General features: G+C 51.8%; 2 protein-coding genes across 2 annotated transcripts; both read left to right on the plus strand.

Moving 5' to 3' along the window:
- Positions 1-2,171: 2,171 nt before the first annotated feature.
- RAC2 (Rac family small GTPase 2) lies at positions 2,172-11,616 on the plus strand. The gene is made up of 7 exons (XM_035551994.2): positions 2,172-2,396; positions 5,188-5,259; positions 6,888-7,005; positions 8,463-8,525; positions 9,068-9,227; positions 10,494-10,628; positions 11,360-11,616. The coding sequence occupies exons 1-6, from the start codon at positions 2,362-2,364 to the stop codon at positions 10,622-10,624; spliced, it is 579 nt and encodes a 192-aa protein (XP_035407887.1). The 5' UTR covers positions 2,172-2,361; the 3' UTR covers positions 10,625-10,628; positions 11,360-11,616.
- Positions 11,617-17,565: 5,949 nt separating this feature from the next.
- On the plus strand, positions 17,566-18,771 carry SSTR3 (somatostatin receptor 3). Its single transcript, XM_035551969.1, has one exon. It carries the CDS (start codon positions 17,566-17,568, stop codon positions 18,769-18,771), a length of 1,206 nt encoding a protein of 401 aa, XP_035407862.1.
- The last annotated feature ends 2,813 nt before the right edge of the window (positions 18,772-21,584 follow it).

Consider the following 21,584-nt stretch of genomic DNA (forward strand, 5'->3'; position numbering starts at 1 on the left):
TTCTCTTTAGCCTCCATCCTTCCCACCCCAGGTGTCCACTCTCTGTTCTTCCCACCCTACATCTACCCAAGCACCTTGGGGTTATTTGAAACCTTCAGAGAAAAGCTCTGTTGTAAACAAAAATGTTCTTCTGGATAAGGTGATTCCAAATGCAGTTTCAAAAATACACAGGAAAGAATTTGTTTTCTGTCCCAGGCTGTCTGCCCAACCTAGAGCTCCCTGAATCCCTAGGGTCCCCAGCTCCCAGAACCCTCAGGATCCCAGAGACCTCAGTTTTCACCCAGACATCTGCCACAGAGAGTTCCCAGTGTGTCCAGTTGCCTGGGGAGCAAATTCCCATCAGACGTCCCAAAACTTTCCAACTGAGATGTGTCACAGCTTTCCAAACCTTTTTGACAAATGGACTGATGTCAAGCTCAGAATTTCTCTCAGATAACTGTGCCCCGTGTGCCAACAAACTGCCCATGGGTTGCACTTCACATTTTGCTGGTTTTGCAGACTAGCTACAGTTCTCTTTCTACAGCCTGCAGGCCTACCTTGACACTTGCTGGGTGAGGATCTGGGGTTAGGATGGGATACACTACTAGCTCTACCAGCAGGGCTTCATTTGAGAATCCCTGTCCAGATTCAAGCTCTAAATATTGGGTAATTTTTTTTCATCCACCAGTATCATTCTTTAGAACCAGGTACACCTGCCTTCTAATCTGACAGAGTCCCTACCTCCTGGCCCACTATATTTCTGCACCTGCCTGCCGTTCCCAGCTCCTACTGCTAGTTTCCCGATAGCAACCTTTGTGATTCTCTTCTGTCCTCTGACCTGTATTCCCCTCATTTCCACAGCCTGTTCCTGCTCTTGCAAAGGAGTCAGTGGGTTTCCTTTCCCCCTCTTCCCTACCACCCACAGAGGGAACACCTAGTACAGCTGGTAGTTTTGTGCTTCTGAAATAGCCGCAAGACTTGGAAACTTTCCACGGTTGAATGTTTTTGGGTTGCAGCCAGCACTGTGTGATGGATGGGAGAGCTGTCCTCCTGAGCAGGTCAGTTCCAACAGCCTCCCATGGCTGCTTCAGCACAAAGGTCACCAACCTTTGAAAAAAGCACTTTCCCTCGGCATCCCTTCCTTCAGGAACATCCCAACTTAATGCCCCCTGTTCTTGGTCTAACTGACCTCCTGACAAAATTGGAAATTCTAATTAATTCTGTGTCACCATATCCCTTCTTCTCTAAAGCGCATCTCCTGCCCATCCACTCATCAGTTTGCGGGGCACAGAGGCATATAGACACGTGCTCTTTTCCAGGCTTAGCATTGCAAGGGAGAAGGAAGGAGAAGCTTCCAGACCCTCATTTTGAGGGGCAAAAGGAAGGACTAGAGCCTCCTAGAATGATCAGAGCCACCTTTCTGCTCCATGTCTCTTCTTTCTTCAGGCTTTGCCTCTCCTTATTGCTTAGCTTTAAACTCTTATCTGAGCACAAGATGAAGGAGGTCTAGCAGCAGCTCTCATTGGCTGCTTTTGCACAGAAGTTGCAGGGAGGGTTGGTAAGGAGAAATTGGCTTACATGAACTTCTCTGTTCCACCAGTCTTGGCTTTTATAGTAGCAGCAGAAGAGAGAATATTCATTGCATCCTCTGATGTGTTTGAGTTACACGTAGACAGAGCCAATACTTCTTTGTACTAGTAATCTGGGGGCAGGTGGGGAGGTGCGACAGGACCTTATCACCACAGGAGTTGTGGGACAGAGCAGCTGTGGGGTGGCTGCTGCTTCCTAGAGGCCACTTAAGTTCCTTCTTCAGCCTTCACAGAAATTATTATTCCTCATGACATTTTGTCGTTGACACTCACGGATTCTGGGAAGACCTGAGAAATCCTCATTACCCCAGGTCTTCATTCCTCCCCAGCTCCCACTGCAGACTTCCTTCCCTGTTTACACCTCCTCCAAAGTCTGGATGATGAAGGAGGGAGGGGGAAGTCCACCCCTCCAGTCTCTCACCCCTCTCTAAGCTTTGTTTGGCTCCCATGTAAAAGCAGTTTGGTGCCCCCAGCTGTCCGCTGGGATGGGGCAGGAAGGGAGTGGGTTGAGACACGCGGGGTGAAAAAAATGACAGCAATAATCTCCCAAACCACAAAGTCATGCATGCCCCGCCTTCAGCTAACGGCCTGGGCTGCAGAGCAGTGGTGGGAGGGGAGGAGGGACCAGAGGGCGATTGAGTAAAGTTCCCTCTTCCATTTCCTCCCTCCCTGCAACCTGCCACTCGCCTCAGCTCAAGGTCTGATACTCACATTTGCCTTTGTCTCCCTGCTGTTTGCCTTGGCCTGACTTTCCTTTGCCCCAGGCACTGTCCTCTGCCACGGGCCCAGGGACATGCAAGCCATCAAGTGTGTCGTGGTGGGAGATGGGTATGTACCCCCTTCTTTTTCTGTGGGTGCAGGGAGGAAGGGGTGGTGGCAAGGGGCGAGGAAGAAGGTCACTGCCTGGTGAGACTTCCCCAGGCTTGCTGCTGACCTCTCGCAGCCTTGTGTTGCCTTTCTTACTCTCTGTTCCTTCACCAGGGTGAGGAACTTACCTCTGAGGAGGCTGGGGGAGGGTAGAGGAGAGGACATTTTGAAGGGCATCTGTAAACGGGCATGGAAAGTGGGGTTGTCCTTCACGGGCCTGGCAGATCTGGCCCACACACGGGAGGTTGTGGCATCGCTGCCAGGCTCAACCTGTAGGCAGGAGTCAGATTGAAAACCTGAGAGGTGCAAGTGCTCTCCTGCAGGGAAATGGCTCCTTGAAAGCCATCTGCTCACTGGGGCTGGGAGAGGACAGGGCACTGTGGTCCTGATCTCTAGCGTCTGTGTGTTCAGCTTTTCTCGACGTGTTGTCTCCGCCTCAGGGTGTCGGGGAGAACATTTGGCAAGGGGTTTCTGTGGGCACCAGGAGGAGGTGCTTGCACTGAGGTGGGCACAGGTGTGTACCCCTTTGGGAGGGGGAGGCAGCCCGACTTGGCCTTCACAGCACTGTGGCGGCTCTGCCCACATCCTGTGGTCCTTGGAAATGGCTCGATCTAGGTGGAGAAGAAGGGAGGTGTGGGGGACCACGTCTGCGGTCCCCCTGCCCTGTGGGATGAGTGGATGAGGGGAGCAGAGCCCAGCAGGTGGGCAGGACATTTGGCACGGAGTCGGTTAATTCATTTCCCAGCTAGGAGCTGGCCAGACTGTTATCTGGGGCAGCTATCAGGTAGCAGATGAAAAGACATTTGCAGCAGCCCTGCTCCCCACAGTCACTTCCTCCTTCAAAACTACCCCGGGGAGGAAGAAGTCTTTAAACATAACAATAAATGTCAGACATATTTTCAGGGGCTGGGGGAAGGGGACAGGGGAAAGGGAGAAGGGAGAAGGAAGGAGACAGCCCCACAGAAACATCTTTACCTCTCAGCAAAGTCCCCTGAAAGCTGCAAGCTAGAACTGGATGAATAAGGCCACCAGGCATTTAACCATTGCCTTGTTAACCCATGGCTTCCCCTTCACCCATTGCCACAACTCTTGTAACCACCCCTCAAGGCACCGTTCCCTCATAACAAGGCTAACCCCACTACGCGTCCTGCTCTCAGACCCTCTCACTTCAACCCCTCCTAAATCTGTCATCTACCCCATCATTTTGTTTATCTACACGCTGCACCTCTCCACCCTCCATCTTGCAACACAGAAGTCCCGTCATCCCCCATCGCTCTGAGGTCTCATTTCACCTCCCTTCACCTCCCTCCCAGCCATACCAACCCTGTCACCCTGCCACAGACCAACCTTACTGACCACAGGACCTTCTGCCATCACTTAACTAAAACCCCTCATGTTCTCCCATAGCTGTTCTGGCCCCATAGGCCTCTCCATCACATACCATCAACCTCTTAGCGCTCCCTGAATTCAGTCCCAGGAACCTGCACGTGTACAGATCACTAACCCCACATCTCTCAATAGCTTTGCCATAACCTTCACCCCTTCACTGACTCTTCATATTCCTCTTGGTTCAATCAGACTAATTCAGAACTGTTCTCCCTTCCATCACTAACTCACACCCCCCAACCCCATAGATCTCCTGAGCCATTCCCTACACAGTTTCAGGAAGCCTCCATGGCACTCCAATATCTCTATAACAAGAGGAAAGCAGGGGAGCTAGGGAAAGAGGGAACTCGGAGAGGAGGAGCTCAGAAAGGGAGGTGGCAGAGGGAGGAAAAAAGAGTCAGAGCACGGCCAGCAGGAGTGACTCCACCAGAAGGACTTGGGCTCTTCCCCCAGAAAAGGCATCTCCTTGATCCTGCAACTGTGGTCACAGGCTGAGGATGGAGGTTGCTCTTCCCATTTCCACTTTGCACATGCTGAAACTGAAGCCTGGCCAGGCTTTCCCAGGCCACACAGACCTGAGAAATGACAGCTCAGCAGGAAAAGGATTCTTCTTCCCATACCTGCCCTGGCTGCTTTATCTTCTTGGAATTTCTCTCTACTTCTTTTATACCTCACCACAGGCTTCGCCTTGCCCATGACACCTCCTCCCCTTGACTGACTGCCCATTTCCCTTCTCTGTCACACCAGTGCTCTCACCCAGCCTGGGTTGTGCTGCTGCTACCCCATCTTATTTGCTCTCCACCCTGCTGCAGCATGTGGGTGGGGGAGGCTGAGGAGAGAGGAAGCACGAGCTACATGCGCAGAAACACCGCAGGCAGCCACAAGGAGAGGCACCTTGCTGGCTGCTGGCGGCTTCTGGTGTGGGTGATGTTGCAGTTTGCAGCAGCCCGTGGATGGTGCAGACGGGCAAGGCTGCAGACAGCCTTAGCTCTGACACTCCTGCACCAAGTCACTACGTGTATATCCTGGCTATGACTGTGCAGCACCGTGCACGCTCTGGAAAATGGTCTCACCCCCAGCTCGGAGTGGATGCATTTTGGCTGAGTGATCTCTGTACCAAAGCATAAAAACAAGCCTTTGTGCTTAAAGTCAACAAACAGCTCTGGGTGACATCCTGTCTTCCTTCCTACCAGTTGTCTGTCCTATGGCTACACGTTGTCAGGTCCTGTGAATGTGTTTTTCCTTTCAGGGGTTTTCTAACAGGGCTAACTTTGAGGCATGGAAGGATTTCCCCATCCTCATCTCACCCTAGCAAGACTGATGGCACTACCATTATTCCCTGCTATGTTTTTTCTTTCTCTTCCAGAGCTGTGGGGAAAACCTGCCTCCTTATCAGCTACACCACCAATGCCTTCCCAGGAGAATACATCCCTACTGTGTGAGTGACACATCCGCAGTCCTGGGGTGGGTGGGAGGTGGGAAAGCAGGGTGCAGAGGGGTGCAGAAAGCCCTGTTCTGCACTCTGAAGGCAGGGTTGCAATCTCCAGGCCAGCAGAGGAAGAGCTGCCAAACCAACGAAGGTGCCTCTGCACTTCTGGTCTGTCATTCACGTTTCAGCACAATGGCCTTACAAAACCCTAGTATAAATGGGATATTTGGGAAACATAAACCAACCCAAGGGTCTACCTGCCTGCTAAGTTTACAAGTAGCAGGTGGAGTCTTGCTAGGCGAACCAGTTAGGCAACAGGCTACAAAAATGGGACCAGACCCAGGAGAAGGTGACTGTCTGGACAGGGGTCCGCACACCTTCATTGTTCAAGGTAATGTTATTGGAGCAGGCCATGATAACCCTGGTGGTAAGAGTAAAGGATTCAGATAAATGCCAGAGCAGAAGAACTATGCAATTCAGCAGATGTGTGGAATAGGTAGCAAGCTTAGGGCTGCCTTTGGCTGAGTGGTCAGATGCATTTGTCTCCCCCCGTTACGTGGGATATGTTTGGAGATACAAACCATGCATACTCGTACCTTACCACTGGGGTGTGGAGTATGACTACACACTCCCTGAGGAGGGAGAAAGAGTGTGTCACACTGCCAGTTCAGGTGCAGGAAAACCTCAGAGCCTCACTTATTTTTTTCCAGACCAATTTGCAACAGAGGCTGCAATAATAACTGCGGCAACAAGAACCCATCTCACCTCAATCTCATTTTTGCAAGGACATCATCCCTTCCTGGCAGGTGGCCATGAAGTGGACGTGCATATAGTGGGCCACAGACCATTTCTCTTTATGCCTGAGACTTGTGGCTGGAGATGGGGAATGGAGGCCATTTTATGCCCCTGGGCAGTATGGCTTATCTTACAATGGCAGTGTGTGCCATGAGCACATTCAAAAGGTCTTTGCATTGGTTCCTTACTATCTGTTTTTCTTCATGAAGCTTATGAAAAGATATAGCAAAAAGAACAGGAAAGAAATTTTTCTGAGAACCCAGGGCAAAACACCTCTGTGGATGTAAAAAACATTTTTGGCAATATGTCTTTTTTCCCAAGCATGCAATCCTGACAGCTGTTCTCAAATATTTCATTTTATGCTTTCAAAGAGGAAGGGAGCACACCTGGGTATATTGACCTCTGCTCCAGCAGAAGTGTTGAGGAGTGCAGGGCTTTGGGACAGTTACAGAGACATGTGTTGTTTCCCCACTCTCAAGGATAAATCCATGGTTTAGAGCACAAATGAAAAGCATGGGGACTTGGCTAGAGTGGGAATGGTTGTGGGAAGGACATTGAGGAGATAAGCAGGAAACTCACAAGTTTATTGATCAGCGTGCAAGATGGAGAAGGTGGAGCTGCAGCCAGGCACCTGTTGAGGACAGCTGGGTGATGGGGAGGAGGCTGATGTTGAGTGGAAATTCTATCAGGTAGAGGTTCACAGGAAAACAGCATCAGCCATGTGAGCTGAGAAGAGGAATCACTATGCTTTGCCCTGGGGTGCATACAGTGAGTTTTTTTGCCCCACTGGAAGAGCTCCCTCTTCTAGTTTTTGATCCATGGCATATGTCTCTGCATTTCAGGTTCGATAACTATTCCGCCAATGTGATGGTTGACAGCAAGCCTGTAAATCTGGGACTATGGGATACTGCCGGACAAGAGGATTATGACAGGCTGAGGCCTCTTTCTTACCCACAGACGGTGAGTCACATTCCATGCTCCTCCTCCCTTGTTCCTCTTTCAGATATATTTCCTTTACCTGCTTGAAAATCAGCATTTGCCGTACAGCTGTGACGGGATTGTTCCCTTCTCTTTCCGCCCTTTTCTGAGAATATTTATGTTGATACACAGTGCCTGGAAACCCTAAAGGTAAAAGGCATTTATGGGAGTTTTGGAGCCTTCATCTAAATGTCATTACTGGGATAACTCAGCAAGAAAACAGATCCTCAAAGATACTTTTGAGTCCACCTGACACTGATTTCAAGGTGGGGTTAGATGCCTTACACAGCTCTGGTGAAAAAATGCCCTTCTTATGAAGCCCAAGTGGCTCAGGGAATTTTGGAGCTGAGGCAGGAGCTTTCCACATTCCTATGAACCCCTATGCTGGCCTCTGACCTTTACAAGAAATCAGGTGTGTGGACACATGTATTTGATCCACTGGTGCCTCAACTCAGCCCAAGCCTCTAACAGAACAAACGGATGGTTCTTATCAGATACCGTGTTCACCAGTTTTTCACCACATTGTCAGAGTGATTTTAGGATTTCAAGGTCACCTCCCCTGAAGGATGTTGTTCCAAGCAGTCTCTTAGCAAGTGCAGAAAGACCCCGCTGCCTCAGGCATTGGTCTGAAGGTTGCCATTGCAACCAAAAGGACTAGGAATTGAGGGCACAGTTTGTTTCAGCTAGGTTCAGCCACCTGAAAGTCAGATGCCTGATATAAGCTGCTTGCCTAGGCTCCTTCTGCAGTCAGTGCATATTTCTCAACATGCATATTTCTCAACAACGTGTTTGCACCCACTATGGGACATGTGCCAAGCACAGGTAGGGAAAATTTTTCTGAGCCCCTGGTGGCTGTAGAAGTATGGCAATGTTGGGCCTGACGCTCTTGTTTAAGATAGCTGAAGTTGGATAGAAGAAATATAGCCCTGAAGGGTTTGGCTTTGGGGTTTGGCTTTGTTTTGTTTCTAATAGAAGCCTAACTTCTGCCATGCCCAGGAAAAGTGCTTATGTGGTTAACATCCTCTGCCTCATTTGCCTCCTGAATGTGCACTTTTGGGGTTGAACTCAGTTTTGTCTCAGCAGCAGGCAAAATTATTCTGTCCTGAAAACTATCTGGCTTTCTATGAGAAATGAACAGGATCCTGTCAGACCGTTTCCCATGAGGATGAGTGTGCCTACCACAAAAACCCCATCCTTGTAGTTAACATTTTGGCTCTTCTGATAGCGGTGGCTATGGTTACCATGAGTCAGGGGAGCAAATATTCTTCTCTCCTCTAGAGACAATCAGCAGCAGTCTGGACTGTGTTAGATAGTGAGAGACAGCTTTCCCCAACATGACCCTCTTTGGTGCACACTCAGTTTTGCTGTCCCTTCCCTGCCTCCTGTATAGCAATCCCATGTGCTCATCCTAACTCTGCACCATGGTTGTATGTCTACAGGACGTTTTCCTGATCTGCTTTTCCCTTGTCAGCCCAGCATCTTATGAAAACGTCCGTGCTAAGGTGAGACGGTGTATCCTGGTCCTTCAGGGGTTGTGGAGGGTGAGCTTGGTGTTGGTCTTGCAAAGAGAGTGACTGTGGGTGGAGACTGCTAATGCAATGTCTAGACCTAGAGAGGTAATGTCCTTTTTTTGTGTGTCAGTCAGAAGGAATTAAAACGTAGTATTTCCTTCCAACACCTTTCAAGTTTCTCCTTGGGTTTCAGGGAGCTGTGACTGATGGCAAACAGCTTGTGCTTTTGCTTAGTAGACTGTGCTCAGCACTGCCTCTCCTTTCACCCCTCACTATTCCCCTGCTCTGATGTTTCAGTGCCTGAGGGACTCGATTCATGCTTTGAGCTCCATGTGAAGGATTATGTCTGTGGACCTGGAAACAGGCTGGTCTGGGCCAGGCTGTAGTGTCCAACACTGGATGGAAGGGCAGTGGGGAAGGACAGGGTGTCAGCTATCTTGCTGGATTTTTTTCAGGGGTGCCTCTTTGTTTCCCCGTGCATGTGAATACATGTGGTTTAGTCTCTCATCTCTGCCCTTTTGCTCCCTCACTAGTGGTTTCCTGAGGTGCGGCACCACTGCCCTAGCACTCCCATCATACTTGTGGGCACAAAGCTGGATCTTCGTGATGACAAGGACACCATTGAGAAGCTGAAGGAGAAGAAGCTATCCCCCATTACGTATCCTCAGGGTCTTGCCCTGGCCAAGGAAATCGGTATGTGCTTGCAGGCAACATCTTGGGCCTACTGAAAGGAGAGAGGCAGAAGATAAAGGCTTCCCCTCAACCTAATGTGGCTTCCTTAGAGATATTTCTGAGGGAAACAGGGAGACACATGAAGGGCAAAATGCACTTCGGGAGGCTCAGGAAGGAGGTCTGCTCCTTGACGAAACCTCAGCACCTCAAACCTCTGTCTGCTGCCCCTCTCTGGATGCCACCCTCCACACACATGCAGTACACATATGCAAGTGCCTACATACACACTTGCATGCTCTGCTCTCCGTTTACTCTGCTGTTTCTATCTGGGCCAATACTTTTCTGTGAAAGCCGCAGCTGCTGTGTGGGCAGAGGCCTTCCGGAAATAGGCGGAAGACTGAGTTTTCTAACATCTCTCAGGAAGAGCTGCAACTGCAGCTTCCTGTTCCTGCCTCTGATAAGCGGGGTTTATGCATGCAACCCCACATACTACATGTATCTCACCCCATCTCTGGATGTCAGCCCCTTCCTGCTTTCTGGGACATGCACCAATGCCTGTGCCTGGTAACCCCTCAGATGCAGCAGGCAGAGAGAGCAGAAAGGGAGAGAAACACAGCTTGAGGGAGGAGTTTTCAAGTGGGAGTTTAGAGGAGAGGGTGGCCAACCAGGGTATCATAGCCAGCCTCATGCGATGGCTCTGCTTCGACTACAGGACTGGGGAATAGGCAAGCCCTGGTCTTGTACAGCTGGAAAGCTTTGCCCTGAAGTCACTAGTGCCTGAGTGAGTGAAGTGTTTCCTGCCAATGCTTAATGGATTTGGTCACACAAGCCCTATCTATTCAGTCTGGGCAAGAGCCAAGTGCCTTGCATGAGATCTCTGACAATTCTGGAGCCCAGAGTCCCAAAAAGGAGGCGCTATGTGGTTTAAGATGCCACCGAAGGTGCTTGAGGCCAGGCAGTCTGAATGACACTTGAAGCCTGCGGAGACTTGAGGCCTTGTCTCAAGATGAGATTCAAGTGTTGTTCAGGCATGTGCCTCAGGACCTTGTCTGCAAAACGGGCACTGAGGGAGGAGGGTGCTGTGGCGGTGAGGTGATCAGAGCCAGAAATGTTCACTGACACAGGCACGTGCATCTCTCTCTGCTTGACAGCAATCTGTGGTATTCCTCCTCCTCCTGCACTGGTTCTCTTCTGAGTCAGGACCCTTCACAGCAAACTCCCAGATACCCCGACTGCCTACCCCAGTCTTCTTCCTACTCATTACGGCACCTGCTTTCCTCCCAACAGACTCCGTGAAATACCTCGAATGCTCAGCATTGACGCAGCGCGGCCTCAAGACGGTGTTTGATGAGGCCATCCGAGCAGTCCTCTGTCCACAGCCCACTCGGACAAAGAAACGAGCATGCAGCCTCCTCTAGGAGAGTAAGTGTGAGAGGGATCTCTGGGGAGGATACCGGTGGCCCTTTCCTGCTCCTGGACCCAGATGGTTAGGACTTGCTGTGCCTGGTGGGATGGGTCACCCTCAGAGAACAAGAGGGAAACAGCAGTCCTGCTTCGGGACAGGACAGGACATGGTGGGATGGAGAACATGGGCCCCTTGTCCACTTCTTCCTTCCTGCCCATGTGAAGGTTTGCCCCCATCTCCGGGTGCAGGGAGGCCCAGGATTTCCTACCCCTGCCCTCACAGAAAAGGACTGTCTGTCACTTTCTGCCACTGAGGGAACAGCATCCAAACTGCCCTGGGCATGGCCAGCTGTGAGCTATGCAAAGCTGCAGCCTTTGCCTATAAACAAGGAAGAAAAAAAAAAAAAAAAAAAAAAAAAAAGCTGTTCCTTATTCATGGGAAATTGCCTAAATGGCCCTTCCTCTTACCAGAGCCTGCTCACCTCAGGGGATGTTCTGTACGGCTTCGCATTGGCAAGCAGCAGCTGCACCCCCAGGACTCCTTTATTCCTCATATTGTCCCTTCCTGTCCTTCTCCTTCAACTCAAGGAGACAAAGCTTTGGCCAGAGCCTGAGGAGAGAGCAGAGCGAGAGCTTTCCATCCGGGGGCCTGGCCCCCTTCCTTCTCTTGCCACCACTGGGGCCAAGGGAGGGAGAGCAGGAGAACAGCTGAGCGGGTCTCGCAAGGCCTGTCCTTGTTTTGGTTGCAGATCACGGCCCCGTTCTGATGCCAGGCTGTGCCCGACATGCAGGAAAGCGATGACTCCACCATCCCGGAGCTCAGTACCTTCCAGCAGTCACTGCGCTTCTCACTTCTGCTGGCTTGAAAGACTGTTGTGGGTCTGTAGCACTGGTTTGACCGTTTGCACAACTGCCCCACACCCCGGCTGCCCCTTCCCTTCCTCATTACCCCCCCCTTGAAGTCACAACGTAGTGAGTAGGACATAATAAAAAGACCGTACATCCTTGCCATGCCTCTGGTGTGTCGCAGCTCGGGGGACAGCGGGATGGCAGTGAGCAACATTTGGAGGCACCCGCTAGCCATAACCATCCTTTGGAAGGGGATACCCAGGTGGGACCACTCTGAGCTTGGTTCTGGGGTGCCCAGGAATTGCAAACATGGTGCCACACAAAGGCAGCAGGGCAATTACACCTTGGCTTTTGCCCTTCTCGGGCTCCGCATGTTCACTTGAAAAAGTTTTCTCCTCCCCTAGCAAAGCTTTGCCTCTTCTGCAAGCTTTGGGGGGGGACACCCTTACTCGGACTGCTCTGTGTGGTGGCTGTCCCTGCAGGGTGCTGGGGAAACCCTTGCACTAAAACATTTCTGCACGAACGCTCCGGAGCTTGCGTCATAGGTGGTCATATCGGTGCCCGCACTTGCTCATGCTGCCAGGCACAGGCAGAGCGAGAACAGGAAGGGGGAGGGAAGGGGAAAAAAAAAAGAAAAAAGCGCGAGAGAGGAATGAGTCACCAGTCCAGACAAATTGCCTCCGAGTCACTAAAATTAAGCCGGAGAGAGTGGTCCCAGCGGTACGATGGATCTGGCAGCTGTGAGCACCTGCCTTGCTGATGCATTGCAGGGACTCGAGAGTCAGAAGTGCTACAGGGTGGCTGCCACCGCCACCGCTCGCAGGTGGGAGGAGGGCTCCGGGTGAAATGATTGGCACTGCAAAATCCTGCAGTCCTAGGAGGGCACGGGGAAGCCGTGGAGTTGAGCCAGCTCGCCTCTCCTTGCTGCAGCGCTGACGCTGAGCATCCCAGGCTGCGTCCTGCACCGAGGGGTGGCGTGGGTTGTGTTGGCATCAACCCACCACAGCACAGCCCCCAAAGTACCCTGCTGCTGGGGACACTTGCGCAAGTGCAGTGCATGGCTGGATCTGCCTACAGCAGTTCAGTGATAGGAGACACTATCCGCTGGTGTCTGCAAAGCAACCCTGGAGGACATCCTGCGGCAGCGAGTTCCACAAATGCCTGCATTGCATGTGAGCTGCCAGACAAATTTCCCAAGCCCCACAAATGCAAATTGTGCCAGCACTGCTCCAGAGGAGCACCAGTCTCAGGTGAGGGTACGTACCTGTGGGTGGGCAAGGGACAGAAAGCCCTTGAGACTGGGACCCAGCTTCTCTAAAATATTGCAAACATCACTCAAACCACTGAATTCACAGCAAGTTGTTATTCCTTCTCCAGTTGCAAAGCTTTTACCTCCTCAGTGTGTTCAATGCCCTGTCCCCTGTCACATGCAGCAATGCAGAGGAAGCAGAGGCTCGCCATATGCATGAAACAAAATCGATGCATCTGTGGAGGGGCACGAGCTGAGCTCCCCTTCCAACACAGCTCAAGCAGCTTTCACAACCACCGGTGGAGCTGCCTGAGGCTGAGAACGGGGAAGGACTCCAGGCATTGAGGAAGCAAGCTGGAGAAATGGAAGTTGTGGTCCTGTGACTGTGCGTATGCTAACAGGTTCTACAAAGGGTAGCTGGCGTGGGCAGACCTCTGCTGTTGAGCGGCTGTTTCCAGACACGAGCCCTTGGGCTCTCTGCGTGGTGCGGTGGACACAGCCCTGCCATGACAAAGACAACCACTGGGTGCTGCCCATGCCATTTCTTCCCCAGCAAGGCCTCATCTCTCCTGTGGCTCCAGACAGTATGTGGCCAGGACCTCAGCAGAAGGTGTCCTGACAGTTTTCTAACCTGCATTCACCTGTTCACCTTCGAGCAACACTGGCTGGACATAAAATTGCACCAGCAGTTATGGAAGCCCAGGTGTTAGCCCATGGCTATGCTCGTCTAACAGAGATGCTCACTGCTTCTGTTGAGGCTGGAATTGGCCCTAGGAGCTCAAATGCTCAGAACAGCAGTGCCAAATGCCAAGAGCTGGGTGATTGCACAGTACAGGGAGTCATCGCTGTAGGCTGCAGGGTAGGGAAGGGGTGAGGAGTATAGGGAAGCACTCAGAGCTGGGAATGGGATGGGGAAATCCTAACTTCCTTCCTGGAGAAGTCCAGTTACAAATGAGCTGAATTTCTTGCCCTGCCCCATTTCTTCTGGGTCCACCCCTTGCAGCACAGATGAAAATTGATGGGCGAGTTTGGGGCTATGTAGGTTTTTTTTTGTTTGTTTGTTTGTTTGTTTGTTTTTTCCAAAGAAGGTGTAAAAGACATGAGATTCTGCAGGGAGCCAGGGGAGGGAGAAAGCTGAGACAGACAGCCCCCTATTTGCCCATCTGCCCGCCGCTGGAGGTGCTCGAGGGGCAGAGCAGAGGGCAGCAGGATCTGTGTGCTCAACACCACCCCTGCTTCCGAGCATCTTGCCAGCCAGAAGGCTTTGCTGTCAGCCTGCAGCTCCGCGCAGCACCGGTCCTGCCTGCAAGATGCTGGGAGCAGGGAGCTCCCGGGGAGGGGGGCATTCGCAGAGCGCTTTGCATCACCATCGCCCCTCGCTGAGGAGGTCCTGGCGGAGCTGAATCCCCCCCTGCCACACCACTCTCCCACCACACAGCTGCTCTCAGCATCCCTTTCTTCCTTCATCTCCCCTCCACTCCCCTCGGCTCCCTCCTCCTTCCACCCCGCTCCTCCATCACCACTCCTGCTGTCTCCCACCCCCTTCCCTGCGCTCTCCGCTCGCTTCCCTCCTGTCTCTCTCTCTCCGCTTCCTCTCTCCATCCCGGTCGCTCCCCTCCCTTTCTTCCTCTTCCCATGCCCTATCGCTCATCCTTTCATTCTCATTCTCCTGCCGCTGCTCCTGCGCCTGGCGCCCATTGGTCGCCAGGATCCGTCCCCCAGCAGCTGCCACCCCTCTCCATCTGCCACCCCCAGCCGCCGAGCCCCCCTCTCCTGCAGATGGACAGGGGACCGGGGGGCACACCGGGGTCCGCTGAGCCACCAGTGTGGGGATGAGGGGGTCTGGCATCCCTTCACGGCCATGTCCCCCCCATGAGTGGGTCCTGGGGCTGAGGAGGCGAAGTCCCGCAGCAGTCAGAGAGGGGCAATGGGCAGGCCCAGGAAGGAGGACGTGCGTCTCTGCTGACGGGACATTTTAGGACTTGCTCCCTCCTGGGACTGCTTTGCTCAGTTGCTTTTAAGAAAGCGAGGGGAAGGGGAAAACTATGACACGGATTCTCCCCGGTGAAGCAGAGGAAAACATGCATTCCAACGACACGTAAGTACCCGGCGGCTCTGCCCGCTCTTCCCAGCTGTCTCCCGCGGGCATGAGTCCACGCAGAAGTTAACTCCGAGTCCCAGAGAAGAAGCCTGCTGACCCCCCTGCTCTGCCAGTGCAGCCTGGTCCACACCATTTTGCTCAGCCCTGCAGGGAGGCAGCGGCCGTGCTGAGCTGGGATGGGACCACGGGAAACAAGGTGGGCAGGAGGGGAGGGTGGCAAGGGGCTTGCAAGTTTCTGGGCTCAGTGGTCTCTCACAGCTTTTTGTCCTGTTTTGCAATCAGGTTTTAGTATCCCCCTCCTCCTCCCAATCAATGCAGAAATATAGAAAAAAAAAATACATATTTTTATCCCTAAAAAAATCAGTGGCACCAATTCCCTGCCCCTCCCTACCTCTCTGCCCACGCCTGCTCTCCAGCTGTATGGGCCAGGAGCATTCTGGCAGCACTTGTTAGGAGATCCCAAGCCTCTTGCAACAGGTGCTGTTCACATCACTAGGGACAGACCCCAAGCAGATGCACACTTTCAGTCTGAGGCCAATTTTCCTCACCACTTTCTACCTATGTGGGTGCTGCCAAAGCAGCCAGCAGTGTGGATCTGACCCAAATGAGGCACTGATGTCCTGTGGTTGTTCTTTAAAACTAGCCAGAATATCTGCTGTGAAGCTTGAGCTGGTAGATGGTACTCAACAAAGTTAGAGGGGCGCAGACAGACCATGCCTGCTAAAAGACGAAGTTTCTCCACCATAGCTGTTTGAGCAGGAGAACAAGATTGTAGAGAATTTGTGTTTTGTGCTGTATGCTTTAGCATTTTTGGTAGGGCTTTTGGACCTCTGAAGCTGGCTTTAATGTATTGCTAAACAACAGCCTGAGCAACCAGCTTTGAGGTCTAGACCCCAGACACTTCCCCACATGCTTTTCACCCCAGCAAGTGTCCTTATCCATATTTGACATCCGTGGGGCTCTTCTCCAAATATCTTTTTGGAAATTCCTGTGCATGAAGGAGGAACATCCACAGGGGTTCCTAATGATGTCCTCGCATTTTAGAGGATCATCTTTTTACGAACACTTTGTTCTGGTCTCTGCCACCTGTCACAGGGATCTTTCTCCCTAGAGCAGCCACTGCCATCCCCTTTGCAACAAGAGCTAATGGGCTCATGCGTCACTGGAACAGCAGTGGAAAAAACATCAGAGGAAAGATCCTGGAGCTTAGAAACTGAGTATCAAATCATTTCCTACTCTGCTTATTTATTGCATCCACTCATGATGTGTGGGACAACACAGTACTGCAGGACCCCAAGAGATGGTCTTCCATTAAGACAGTGCTTCACAGCCCAAGGAACATGCAAAAAAATCCTAAACAATTCAAGTCCTTCAAAGCCCATTTAAGTATAGCAGGAAATGTTTGTGCAATATCCAGTAAGAATGAGCTTAAGATATAGTTGCCCAGTTGTCTTTTTGTGGGACCTGTCAGATGAGGTTCTTTCAGCATAAGATTTGGTACTTTTGTGGAGTCTGTTGGGTTTGCCTATCTGATATTCAAGGAATCCATCCAAAACTCAGGTCTCCCCTGAGGTTTCCAGAATGATATCAACAAAAAAGACAAAAAGCTGTATTATCAAGACGTGTGAACAATGTTGGGATGCTCTGTAAAATCCTGTCTTTGAGAAAAGTTTCTGGAGTGTTTCTAGCCTCCTAAAAGTTGTTAATATTGGGAGTCCTTTCCTTTGAGATCCCCAGGTTTCCTTTCAAGAACAAAGGAGCTTCAGGGCCCTAAGAGATCTGTCGGGATGTGTAAAGGTGAGCCTCAGGGTCCCTGCACTCTTCCACCAAGTCATCATCATTTCCAAGGAGCTGGTGCATCAAGACGGTGACCCTGCCAGTCCAGAAAAATTCACCAGAGCTGGAGTGATCGGGAAAGCATCACACGTCTCCCCTGCCTAAGGTATGCCAGGGTGTCTCTGGTCTGGAGTATATGCTGGGCGCTGTTACATGTCTGGAGCCTTGACTAAAGACAGAAGGCACGTCGTTCCCTTATCTGTCTCTTCTCTCCCTGCAACTTCTCACCCAGTGTCAGCAAAGAGCTGGTGGAGAGCTGAGAGCTTGTTTGCTCAAAGCTCTCTCTGAGTGAGCTGAGAGTGCTGTTTCTATGCCAAACACTGATGTGACGAGCAATTGGGCAACCCACATTAGGAGGGCTGGGACACTGCTTTGGTGTTGTGAACAGCTGGGGCAGGCAGAGCCTCTTCCATTAGCAGTGTGTTGCAGGGTGCAGAAAGAGAGAGAGAGAGAGAAAATGAGAGAAAGACAAGAGAGAGAAATGGACCGATCCCTCTTGGAGTACCCAAAATAACCTAGCTCTTCCTTTACTTTCAAACTAGCGTGACACAAAAGAGCGACTCCCCCCTGTTCCAAACCTATTGCATGGTTCTTCCCCTGAGGATCTTTCCCTAGAGGAGAAGATCCACTGGCACACATTGAGCCATGTCCCTGTTTATCCCTCCATGCCCACTGTGCCTCCGAGGCCTGGATGGGATCGTTTTTGTCCCACATGTTCCCATGGCTGCCAGCATCTGCAAACCCACCTTGACTTCCCACACTTGTCCACACTCACAGACTGTTAATGCAGAGATTTTATCTGTGGCTTGGTCAGCTGTCATATCCCCAGTGTAAATACCCTTTCTTCTCCTCCTCTCACATGCAGGTTGCTGACTGATCCAGCAGGGAGACCTCCCCTCGCCCTCTGCCCTGCCTCTGCTATGGACACTTCTGCTTTCAGCCTCCCCACGCCGGCAGTGTCAGAGGAGGGGAATGCCTCTGGTAGCTGGGCAGGCTTCACCACCCCCAACAGCTCCACCACTGCCAGCCCCAGTGTGGTTTTCAGCGGAGTCCTCATCCCCCTGGTCTACCTCATTGTCTGCGTGGTGGGGCTGGTTGGGAATTCCCTGGTCATTTATGTGGTCTTGCGGCACTCGGTGAGTGAATCGGTGACCAACGTCTACATCCTGAACCTGGCCCTAGCCGATGAGCTCTTCATGCTGGGCCTGCCGTTCCTGGCTGCACAAAATGCCCTGTCCTACTGGCCGTTTGGGTCCTTCATGTGCCGCCTGGTGATGGCCGTGGATGCTATCAACCAGTTCACCAGCATCTTCTGCCTGACGGTGATGAGCGTTGACCGCTACCTGGCCGTGGTCCACCCCGGGAAGTCCTCCAAATGGCGGACGGCACGGGTAGCCAAGGCCGTGAGTGCGACCGTGTGGATGTTGTCATCCATAGTGGTGCTACCCGTGGTGGTCTTCTCAGACGTCCCCTTAGGGATGAGCACGTGCCACATCCAGTGGCCAGAACCTGCCTCGGTGTGGAGAGCTGGCTTCATCGTCTATACTGCCACCCTGGGCTTCTTCGGGCCGCTGCTGGTGATTTGTCTCTGCTATCTCCTTATCGTCGTGAAGGTCCGCTCCTCCGGCAGGCGGGTGAGGGCTCTGTCCTCCAAGCACAAGCTTTCAGAGCGCAGAGTGACTCGCATGGTGGTGGCTGTCGTGGCCGTCTTCGTCCTCTGCTGGCTTCCATTCTACGTCCTCAACATAATCAATGTCGTTTGCCCACTGCCTGAGGAGCCATCCCTCTTCGGTGTCTACTTCCTCGTGGTGGTGCTGCCGTATGCCAACAGCTGTGCCAATCCTATCATCTACGGCTTCCTCTCCTACCGCTTCAAGCAGGGCTTCCGAAGGGCCATCTTCAGGCCATCCCGCCGAGTCCAGAGCCAGGAAGTGCCAGCATGTCCGCCAGAGAAGACTGATGATGAAGGGGAAGAGGGAGAGATCAGCAAGATTGCCCAGAACGGCAATGACAGGCAGGAACGACCACTATGCCATGGGGCAGGAGAGAGCAATGTGCAAAAACCACTCCCTGAGCAGCCTGTGGGCTCTGAGAAGAGCAACAAGCTGCATGTCAGTTATTTATGATGAAAGGAACGGTGCAGGGGAAAGAGACATTGAGACGTGGGATCCCCTTCACCCTCTGTGCTATTCCACCTCAAACACAATGGGAAAGGTCAATACAAGGGAATATTAAAGGTCAAGATTATGCTTAAGGATGAAGAGGGCTCCATGAGCTTGTGGAAAAAGCAAAGCATTGCACTTGGCTTTGGAAGGGACACCTGAGGTCTGTTTGATACCAGGTAAAGGAAGGACTGGGTCCAGGGAGAGCTGCAGAGGTGATGGGCACTGAAGTATGGAGAGAGCAAGGTCAGCCCTACACTGCATGATCCAACCTTTGACCACCTTGAGCTGTGAAGGGCATCAGCTACCATGTGTCGGGCACTTCAAGGAAGTCTTCAAATAGGTATATGTGACTTGTGCCTTTGAAGATCTGTAATAGGCATCACAGTGCCTCGGTTATCTTCCTTACGAACATGAGAAGCAGTTTGCCCTGAAGGAAGAACAGGAAGGAAAATTCTCTGCAGCTAAGACACGCCAGCCAGTTGCATGAATGGCTGACCCTTCTCTAGCTCTCCAGCAAGTCTTAGGGACAGCTTATGCTCCTGCACTGGTCCTGGCTGGAGGCCACTCTGACTACTCAAATCCTGCTCTTTCTTCCTAGGGTTTTCATGGACTCTGGGCAGGCTGATGAGAATTACCTGGGACAGCAAATGGGATGTTTCTTTCCTGAACTGTGCAAACTTCAGGTTTTCCTGGTGACTCTGCACCCTGGTGGATGATGTAAGAAGGGTAAAAAAGAAGCCAGCGAGGCATGGGTTGGAGGCAAGGTTTATTACAAACTGAAGCACCCTTTCCCTTTTCCTCTTCCTCTGCCTGACTGTAAATAAACAAAAAGCCTTTGGACTTAAAGGCCAACTGAGCAGAGCCACTCTGTGTGTTAAGAGGAAGGGGGATGATATAGATTTGGCTCTCCGGGGAATACACAGTGTCTCTGATCTCTGTACGGAGGAATGTTTGACTGGTACAGAATACCAAAGCACGTATCAGTAGAGGAAGGGGGCAGGGAGCAGAGGGATCTTGGGAGATCTCCAGTGTGTGAGATTTATGGTTGCAGGAGTCTGGGAAATACTACAAAGTGATTGTTCTTGTGGCAAATGAGAGGGTATTTGTCTCTGGATGGAGAAGAAATGATGTGTCTGTGTGTGCAGGAAGGTGGCTGTATGTGAAAGTATGCAAGTATATATGGCAATGTGTGTGTGTGTGTGACTAGCTGTGTAAGAATGTGAGAGGACGTGTGTCGCTGTGAGTGCTGGGGGAGAGCTTGCTTCTGTGCACATTGTTGGAGGGAAGCTGTTGGTGGCTGAGTGCGCAGGCTGGAGGAGCAGCAATGTACAAGGGCAGGTGGGATGAAAGTCTCTCCATTCACTTTGGCTTCACTCCTGCAGGCTCTGCTAAGTGTCTGTCCCCACACCTTGAACTTCTCCATGAATGCTGTTGCTAAGCTACAGCCACCAAGAAGATTCTCATACCAATGCCCTTGGTAGTGTCTGGGCACTTCCCTCCACAAATAATTTAGAGGAATGGAAAGGAGGGACCCATCAGGAGGAGACATGCCTCCCTTAGCTCAGGAGATGTTGAAGGAGGAAGTCTGTGGAGGGTCAGTGACAAGAGCTGGCTGGGTAATAGAAAGGTTTTGCAGGTTTTTTAAGAGAAATCACAAGGCATGAAGGGATAGTTTGGGGCAGGGGTGCTGGGTCGGAGGACAAAAGCACTGAACTGGGAAGCAGAACAAGCTGCAGTAGCTGAGGATGAAGTAAACAGAATGACTTTGCAAGGAAGCATGAGACAAGGTCACCCAAAGATTTTGTGAGAAGACGTGAAGGTCTGGCAGGTTTCAGCGGAATGGAGTGCAGGACACCTGAGTTTGGGAGAGGACTGTAGCAGGGCTTCAGGCGAGGAGACATGCCTCGGCCAGGCCAGAGAGCAGAGGAAGGGTGGGAAGGGATGGCAAAAATAACCAAGATGAAGACATTTAGCTGAGCTCTCAGCCACTGGTACTGCCACCACCTCCCTGACCGAGAACACTTGTCCCTGTGACTCCTCCACCCTCTTGTTTCCTCTCTGAGCTTGGGACCCTGGTGCCAAGCCATCCACGCCTCTAGGCTCAGCCTCAGAAGCCAACGCTGAGCTACCAGTGACACCACCCACCTTCTGCTTAGCTCCTCTGGCAAAGTGCACTTGCTCCCCTGAGCGTGGGCAGTCATATACTGAGGAGTGTGGCTCAGCTCCTGGGGAAAAAAGAAAGTGCTTGGTAGCCATTTTCTATCCTCTGCTGCATCTTCACATCTCCTCCTCCTTCCATCCATGCACCAGCTCCCCACGCTGTGGGCCCCAGTGAGAAAAGCAGCCAAATTATTCATGGCCGTGGGATACACAATCTGTTGCACTAAAAAGGCCTCTTTTTATTTTATTTTTTATTTTTTATTTTTTGGCTTGGGAAGCTCCTGCAGCATCCGCTGGATGAAGAGCAATGAATAAATCCTAGCAGAACGAAGACGAGCTGCAGAAGCTCCTGCCTCTATAAGAGGCGACAAAGAGTAGAAAGTCAGAAATGCCTGGCTACCAAGTGGCTAGATACAAGGACAACACAGCACTTTAAACAGGGGCCTGTGCTGTGCCTCTTGCAGTGAGGAGTAGGGCGAGGGGAACGAGGGGCACAACTGGCACAGAAATACCTGTAGGACAGAAGAGAAATGGTGTCAGCTGGGGAGCATGGCGGTGGTTGATGACCAGGCACTGAGGAAGGTGTGAAACAGGGGATGAGGACCTCACAGGAG

The sequence above is a fragment of the Cygnus atratus genome, chromosome 1, assembly GCF_013377495.2.
Source record: "Cygnus atratus isolate AKBS03 ecotype Queensland, Australia chromosome 1, CAtr_DNAZoo_HiC_assembly, whole genome shotgun sequence".
In the NCBI taxonomy this organism is placed as follows: Eukaryota; Metazoa; Chordata; class Aves; order Anseriformes; family Anatidae; genus Cygnus; species Cygnus atratus.

Bases quoted from the DNA above. Each gene is read 5' to 3' on its own strand.
- RAC2 (XM_035551994.2), top strand. From the start codon at position 2,362: ATGCAAGCCATCAAGTGTGTCGTGGTGGGAGATGG. The intron at 2,397-5,187 runs GTATGTACCCCC...TTTCTCTTCCAG, and splicing joins TGTGTCGTGGTGGGAGATGG to AGCTGTGGGGAAAACCTGCC. The intron at 5,260-6,887 runs GTGAGTGACACA...TCTGCATTTCAG, and splicing joins GGAGAATACATCCCTACTGT to GTTCGATAACTATTCCGCCA.
- SSTR3 (XM_035551969.1), top strand. From the start codon at position 17,566: ATGGACACTTCTGCTTTCAGCCTCCCCACGCCGGCAGTGTCAGAGGAG.